The sequence below is a fragment of the Pan paniscus genome, chromosome 20 (genome assembly GCF_029289425.2).
Source record: "Pan paniscus chromosome 20, NHGRI_mPanPan1-v2.0_pri, whole genome shotgun sequence".
NCBI classification, from domain to species: domain Eukaryota; kingdom Metazoa; phylum Chordata; class Mammalia; order Primates; family Hominidae; genus Pan; species Pan paniscus.
The window spans coordinates 21,680,550-21,689,056 of record NC_073269.2 but is presented as its reverse complement, the minus strand read 5'-3'; the positions used below and the strand labels follow the sequence as shown (position 1 = coordinate 21,689,056).

General features: G+C 44.9%; 1 protein-coding gene across 8 annotated transcripts in view; it reads right to left on the bottom strand.

Annotated features, from left to right (window-relative positions):
- Nucleotides 1-548: 548 nt before the first annotated feature.
- Nucleotides 549-8,507, bottom strand: part of NWD1 (NACHT and WD repeat domain containing 1) — a 96,652-nt gene continuing 88,693 nt past the window's right edge. For 7 of the 8 annotated variants that reach the window (XM_034946590.3, XM_008966082.5, XM_014342532.4 and 4 more), the window contains 2 exons: nucleotides 5,680-5,785; nucleotides 549-3,482 (listed from right to left, as the gene is read on the bottom strand). In XM_034946590.3, coding sequence (XP_034802481.1) covers nucleotides 3,181-3,482; nucleotides 5,680-5,785 — 408 coding nt within the window. In that variant the 3' untranslated portion in view covers nucleotides 549-3,180. The remainder of the gene's footprint in view (nucleotides 3,483-5,679; nucleotides 5,786-8,507) is intronic. The other variant, XM_034946591.3, reaches the window with a different exon arrangement.

Sequence of the window (8,507 nt, the reverse complement as noted above, 5' to 3'; positions counted from 1 at the left end):
CAGGAGTCAGAAGTGCAATGAGCCGAGGTCGCACCATTGCACTCTAGTCTGGCAACAGAGCAAGACCTTGACAAAAAAAAAAAAAAAAAAAAAAAAAAGATAACAAAATATTATTTGTCTTCCAAAAGAAAAGAAAACAAGAAAAAAAAGAGAGAGAAAACATTATTTGTCATGATTGCTGAGCTTTTTGGCATCCCTTAATTTTATTTTATTTTTTTCTGAGACATGGTCTCACTCTCTTGCCCAGGCTAGAGTGCAGTGGTGCGATCATAGCTAACTACAGCCTTGATCTCCTGGGCTCAAGTGATCCTCCCACCTTGGCCCCCTGAGTAGCTAGGACTGCAGGTGTGCACCACCATGCCCAGCTAATTAAAAAAAAATTTTTTTTTTTTTTGGAGAGACAGGGTCTCAAACTCCTGGGCTCAAGTGATCCTCCTGCCTTGGCCTTTCAAAGTGCTGGGATTACAAGCATTGACCAGCCAACTGTCAAACTTTCTTAGCAACCAAACTCTTTTTCAAATGAATAAACACTGCAAAAACTCCCAATATAAGCAATAATTTGTTGTAGCATTTTATTAGTAAAACGGTATTTCCAATGTTTAAATTAGGATTTATCTACAAAACAATCAGTTCTCACTGAGGCTGTGGAGATGGACACAGGCATTAAAAATCAGAATTTGTAGATGAAATCTTAATTGGTCTCAACATCTACTTTATTTCTGCATTGGGTAAGCCCTTGATTCACAGAGAAGCAGTGGCAAAGAGTAGCTAATTTTTTCAGGGCTCCCTTCACAATTTAATTGGGCTCTTCAGTTAAATCAGTTAAATGAAAATGGCAGAAGAATCCTAAATTATTAGGTTGATGCAAAATTAATTGTGGTTTTTGCCATTACTTTTTTTTTTTTTTTTTTTGGAGACAGAGTCTCTGTCACTCATGCTGGAGTGCAGTGGTGCGATCTCGGCTCACTGCAACCTCCGCCTCCTGGGTTCAAGCCATTCTCCTGCCTCAGCCTCCCAAGTAGCTGGAATTACAGGTGTACATCACCACACCAGGCTAATTTTTGTATTTTTAGTAGAGACAGGGTTTCACCATGTTGACCAGGCTGCTCTTGAACACCTGGCCTCAAGTGATCCACCCACCTCAGCCTCCCAAAGTGCTGGGATTACAGGCGTGAGCCACCGAGGCTTTTGCCATTATTATTATTATTATGAGATGGAGTCTTGCTCTGTCACCCAGGCTGGAGTGCAGTGGCACAATCTCAGCTCACTGCAACCTCCACCTCCCGGGTTCAAGTGATTCTCCTGACTCAGCCTCCTGAGTAACTGAGATTACAGGCACTCACCACCATGCCTGGCTGATTTTTGTATTTTTAGTAGAGAAGGGTTTCACCATGTTGTCCAGGCTGGTCTCAAACTCCTGACCTCAGGTGATCCACCTACCTCGGCCTTCCAAAGAGCTGGGACCACAGGTGTGAGCCACCATGCCCAGCCAGTTTTTGCCATTATTTTTAATATTTTTAATGGCAAAAACCACAGTTACTTTTTGCACCAACCTTAGTAATCTTCAACACCTTAGAAGCTGCTGCCCAATACATCCAAGCATACATCTTAAAATTACAGTTTAAAATATTTTTAAATGAAATTTGACACTAACATTTGCAGAACTACCAAAACCTGCCTTGGAAAACTGGTTTGGAAAATGGATGAATAAGACAGCAGTAGGGTCTTGTTCAGCTCAAAAGCCTCTGTTTCTAAGGTTGCTTTTATTGAGACTCTATCAGGAATTCCACGGAGGGGAGAAGGGATAGCCACCTTGAAGATTTAGACTCTCCTAGCATTAAAGTAAAAGCCTGAGAAGACTGAGAAGGGCTTTTAGAAGGCTGTGGGCAAAAAAGAAAGATCCACTTAAGTGGAATGAAAACAGTTTGACTGTTGAACTTGCACAAGGCAGATGGTTCAAAAGCAAAGCAGGGAGAGATCAGCAGGTCTTTCTACTTCCAAGAGCCTCCAGTTTTTAAGATTAAAAACCCACATCTTTATCCCAAAAGTTTGGAAGCCAAGGAATAGAGAGGGATGAACTATAACATGTTGATTGTTTTACTGCCAGTGTGAGTCCTGAAGTCAGCTCATTAACCAAAGACGCACATGCCAAATGCACTATAGATACAAATTCAACCAATCGCCAACTTTAAAAGTCAGAACATTTTTGCATAAAAGTCTGAATTTCTGGCTTTGCTTATTACAACTGGAAGCACTGACAGCAGTGGGCTGGTTTGGCCATGGTGAGTCTGGGCTACAGTCAGGCTGCTCATATCCACCCTAGACACAATCTCTGCCTTCCACATGTCCAGTCTCTGTCTCTCCCTGCTGCTCACCCAGGTGCATGGAAGTATCTAGATTAGTCACTAGCTCCTGTGAGCATTTGAGTGTGGTGCCTGTGGAAGAGATGGTTGTGCTCTGCAGACTGAAATTGTAGTGAGGTCTAACAGGAATGGGACAGAAGGCTCACTCTCAGAGCTCTTGCACCTTGGACTTGTGACCTGAATCAAATCATAACTACTTCTGCAAGGCTCAGTTTCCTCATCTGTAAAATAGATACAGAAACTCCTGCCCTCCCTAAAGTATGAGTTGTGATGAGGATCAGATGACAGCATCTACAGCTTTATAAACTGTGAAGTTCTGTGGTCCACATCAGTGATTTGCTGTATCTCACATTCATCCGTTCCCCCTTCATCTGGTACCAGAACTCCAGTTTGCATCTCAGGAATAATCTCTTCTATTCTCAGTCCCAGTGGTGGACATTGGATCATTCTAGCCGATTAGAGCTCTGCATTCTCCCAGATATAATAATTGGTTTAGGGCTAGGCGTATGGGCCAATTGGGACCAGTAGAGTTGAGGCTAAGACTGTTGGGAAAGGGAAGCTCTCTTTTCTATTGAAATTGGAGACAGCAGCATATTGGCCACCATGTTGCTAACCTGGGGGTGGCAAGTCTGAGAAAGAAAATGAAAAAGAGGAAAGAATAATGGAAAGATGAGACGAGACAAGGTCTGAAGCCGTAATCTGAAGCCATAGGTCCAGATATACACCAGCAAACGTATTCTTTTTGCTTTAACTAGATTAAATGGGGCTAACTCATTGGAGCCCCATACCCCCACAGGGTTGTTTTTTTTTTTTTTTTTTACACTATCAGGCAGACTTGTGAGCATTTGTTTGATTTGGTTTCATTTCCCTGGGCACTTTCTGACTCCAAGTCCTGGGGAGCTCCTGCAGCTGCAACTAGCTCCTCTCTCTGCCTGGATTTGACCATCCACACTGCCTTCTTGAAGTTCTTAAGAGGGTCCTGCGGTGAGGCTTTTGCTGAAAGGCACTGGAAACGCTCTCGGATCAGATAACCATGCCTGGTGGGGGCAATGAAGCCACTGGTGGTTGGGATGATTCTGTTTACCACAGCATGGACAAACTGGACCGTCAGCAGGGTGCCTGTAAGGGTGAAGAGAAGGACACAAATGAGAAAAATGGGGTGTAGAGGTCCAATCCTACACATTCCAGAGTTGGCTGCATGGAATAAAATTCCTGCTATGCCCTCTACTAATTTTGGCATGACATTTATTATGCCAAAGAGTCCCTCTTCCTTTATCTGCACAATGGGAATGATAACAGAACCTACACCTGCTCAGGGCGATTTTTAAGATTGAAAGGCATCATGCAGGTCATGTGCTTAGTGTAGGTTTTTGGCCCAGAGTGAGCTCAGTAAATATTATTGTTGAAGGAGGAGAAGGAAGAGAGGTTGTGAACTGGCCCAGGATGGGCTTTTAAGGCCACAATCCTCAACCTTCATCTTCTGAGCCATCTGTAACTTTATACCAGTTATATATATCTTTGCTACAGCATATTATACTACAATGTATAATAGTGTTACAGTTTACTATGTATCAGATTACAGTATATTCAACTACAATGTAGTAGGCTCCACCTGATATTTATTCAGCCACTTACTCGTTTTGTGACCTTGGGCAAGTCTCCTAACCTCTCTGATCCTCAGCTTCTTCATTGTCAAACAAGGATAGCAATGATACTTATCTTCTGCCAGTGTCATAAGGGTTCAAAGAGATAATACACAATGAGCGCCTTTTCTATAGGAGACAGTGTAAGAAAGTGACAAAGGCGTACTGAAATCAGGAAGGTCAGCCTCAAACCCAAGCCTACTAGTTACTCACTGTGTGACCTTAGGCAAGTCTGCCAGCCTCTCAGAGCCTCAGTTTTTGCTCTGTAAATGGGAATGAGTGTTGAGAGAGTTAAATGACTTAAGGACAGTACCCAGTATACAATAAATGTTAACTCATTTTTTTTGACAGGGTCTCACTCTGTTGCCCAGGCTGGAGTGCAGTGGTGCTATTATGGCTCACTGCAGCCTCAATCTCCCACACCTCGACCTCCCATGATCACTTTATTCTCCTGAGTAGCTGGGACTACAAGCATGTACCACCATGCCTGGATAATTTTTAATTTTTTTTTTTTTTTTTTTTGTAGAGACAGAGTCTCGCTATGTTGTCCAGACTAGTCTTGAACTCCTGGCCTCAAGCAATCCTCCTACATTGGCCTCCCAAAGTGCTGGGATTGCAAGCTTGAGCCACTGCACCCAGCCAATGTTAACTCTTGCTAAGACCTTAGCATAATACTGAACAGACCAAGAGACATGGTGTTTTCAAAGTGGTTGGTCTTAAAACAGGCTACTTCTGGCCAGGCATGGTGGCTCACATCTCTAATCCCAGCACTTTGGGAGGCCAAGGTGGGTGGATCACCCAAGGTCAGGAGTTCAAGACCAGCCTCGCCAACATGGTGAAACCCTACCTCTACTCAAAATACAAAAATTAGCTGAGTGTGGTGGTGGGTGCCTGTAATCCCAGCTACTTGGGAGGCTGAGGCAGGAGAATCACTTGAACCTGGGAGGCAGAGACTGCAGTGAGCTGAGATTGCACCACTGCACTCCAGCCTGGGTGACAGAGCTAGACTCCATCTCAAAAACAAAAAACAAAAAACAAAAACAGGCTGCTTCTAACATCTATAAGGCGGGGGCAAAGAATGAAATAAGACCCACATCCAAGAAGACACCATATATAAACTTTGCAATTCTAGGGAATAAACTATTAAATAGAATAGGCTGTGTCCTCTTATATTGATGAAGGAACCTTCACAAACACCTGGAAGACTGGGAACAGATTGAGAATTCTTGGGCTCCTCAGGGTTCTATGCTGGAATGTAGTGATGTAACCAGCCCCCCACTACTAGTGACTTGACCCTCTTCTCTTCTCACTCTTCTCAGCTCCATCTCACAACCAGCTCAGACACCCAAACTCCATCCATACCACCCCATGGCTACTCCTGAGCCCAGAAGTGCACACACCAGGAGCACAGTCTATCCTCGGAAGGATGGCTGTATGCAGGAAGCCTGTGCATGCCCTAATGAAAACTCAAGGGAGGGAGTTCTCGAACTCCAGAGCATGGGTCTAGAAGAGGGACTGTGGGCCCTTTGCCTTTGCCTGCAGACACCTTCCTAAAAGCTAAGGGATGCAGCTAGAGGTGGCCAGAGCAGGGCCCTCTAATGCCCAGGACCCAGGTCAGAGCCTTTTCTCTCCAGATCGAAGCTCAATCCTGCCCTAAAAGCAAAATGACTCACCATCCAGCACACTCCAAACAAGTATAGAGCGATCCTTTAAGCCCACGTACACGTACTTGTCATCCTTGGAGAAGCAAGCACATTGGACCCCTCTGCAGTAAGAACTCTGTTGAAAACAGACAATATGATCTCTCTTTTTCTTGGGTTTTTTGTTTGTTTGTTTCTTTGTTTGTTTTTGAGATGGAGTTTCACTCTTGTTGCCCAGGCTGGAGTGCAGTGGTGTGATCTCAGCTCACTGCAACCTCCACCTCCCAGGTTCAAGCAGTTCTCCTGCCTCAGCCTCCCAAGTAGCCAGGATTACAGGCATGAGCCACCATGCCTGGCTAATTTTTGTATTTTGAGTAGAGATGGGGTTTCACCATGTTGGCCAGGCTGGTCTCCAACTCCTCACCTCAGGTGATCCACTAGCCTTGGTCTCGCAAAGTGCTGGGATTACAGGTGTGAGCCCACATGCCCGACCCAGACAATATGATCTTGATTCCAAACTGAAAGACACCCAGGAAACCAGCCCCAAGGGACCAGGCCTTTTTTTTGTTTTTTTTTTTAACAGGTCTGACCCAGGCTGGAGTGCAGTGATGCCATCTCGGCTTGACTGCAACCTCCACCTCCTGGGTTCAAGCTATCCTCCTGCCTCAACCTCTCAAGTAGCAGGGATTACAAGTGTGTGCCACCACACCTGGCTAATTTTTGTATTTTTAGTAGAGACAGGGTTTCACCATATTGCCCAGGCTGGTGTTGAACTGACCTCAAGTGGTCTGCCTGCCTCGGCTTCCCAAAGTGCTGAGATTACAGGCATGAGCCACTATGCCTGTTTTTTGTTTTTGTTTTTGATGGAATCTCGCTCTGTTCCTGAGGCTGAGGTGCAGTAGCCTGATCTCGGCTCACTGCAACCTCCGTCTCCTAGGTTTAAGCGATTCCTCTGCCTCAGCCTTCCAGGTAGCTGGGACTACAGGCTCCTGCCACCATGCCCAACTAATTTTTGTACTTTCAGTAGAGATGGGGTTTCATCATGTTGGCCAGGCTGGTCCCAAACTCCTGACCTCAGAACCAGGCTTTGAAGCACCCCACAGGGGGATGGATCCAATGAAAACCTGGAGAGATGAGCAGCACAGATACTACCCCAACCCAGGCACACCTCCATAGAGATTGGATAGAAAGGTTTAGAGACATTTTGCATTGAAAGGAACAATTGTAGGACTCAATTTCTTTTTTCTTTTCTTTTCTTTTTTCTTTCTTTCTTTCTTTTTTTTTTTTTCTGAGACAGAGTCTCACTCTTGTTGCCCTGGCTGAAGTGCAATATCACGATCTTGGCTCAGTGCAACCTCCAGCTCCTGGGTTCAAGCGATTCTCTTGCCTCAACCTCCCAAGTAGCTGGGATTACAGGCATGCACCACCATGCCTGGCTAATTTTTGTATTTTTATGAGAGATGAGGTTTCACCATGTTGGTCAGGCTGGTCTCGAACTCCTGACCTCAAGTGATCCACCTGCCTCAGCCTCCCAAAGTGCTGGGATTACAGGCATGAGCCACTGTGCCTGGCCATAGGATTCAATTTCTTTTTTCAATGGGGATTCAATTTCTTAAATTACTTTGGTTATACGGATGTTAGCTATGATTGTATTTAATTAAAAGCTATGTGCTAATCTCACATGGAATCCTGGATTGGATTCTAGAATGGAAAAAAGGAATGAATTGAAAAGCTAGTAAGATTCCAATAAAGGCTGGATGTGATAGCTCACACCTGTAATCCCAGCACTTTGGGAAGCCAAGATGGGTGGGTGAAACCCTGTCTCTACAAAAAATTAAAAAATTAGCCAGGTGCAGTGGCACATGCCTGTAGTCTCAGCTACTTAGGAGGCTGAGGTGGAAGAATCACCTGAACCCAGGAGGCGGAGGCTACGGTGAACTATGATTGCACCACTGCACTACAGCCTGGCTCACAGAGTAAGACTCTGCCTCAAAAATAAATAAATAAATAAATAAATAAATAAATAAATAAATAACAAAAAATAAAAAATTCCCATAAGGTCGACAGTTTAATTAATAGTACTGTTCACATGTTAATTTCTTCATTTTTGTTTATTAGTTAGTTTTGCTCGAGAGACAGAATCTTGTATTGTAATCCAGGGTGGAGTGCAGTGGCGAGATCATAGCTCACTACAGCCTCGAACTCCAGGGCTCAATCGATCCTCCCGCCTCAGCCTCCTAACTAGCTGGGACTACAGGCACACGCCTCCACACCTGGCTAATTTTTTTTTCTAGAGATGGGATCTTGCTATGTTGCTGAGGCTGGTCTTGAAATCCTGAGCTCAAGCAATCCCCCTGCCTCGGCCTCCCAAAGTGCTGGGATTACAGGCGTGAGTTGCTGTGCCTAATCTAGACTTACAAGGCCTTCTTTTTCTTTCTTTCTTTTTTTTTTTTTTGAGACAGAGTCTCACTCTGTCGCCCAGGCTGGAGTGCAGTGGCGTATTCTCGGCTCACTGCAGCCTCTGCCTTCCAGGTTCCAGTGATTCTCCTGCCTCGGCCTCCCGGGTAGCCGGGATTACAGGCACATGCCACCATGCAGGGCTAATTTTTGTATTTTTAGTAGAGACAGGGTTTCACCATGTTGGCTAGGCTGGTCTCGAACCCCTAACCTCAGGTGATCCACCCGCCTCAGCCTCCCAAAGTGCTGGGATTACAGGTGTGAGCTATGGTGCCCAGCCTTACATGGCTTTCTTAAGCAGCAGCCCTTGCCATTTATTGAGCATCAAGGAAATGTCAGGAGTTCTCCTAGGAACAAGGGAAACTTCAGTGAGCAAAACACACACAAAAAAAATCCTTTTGCCC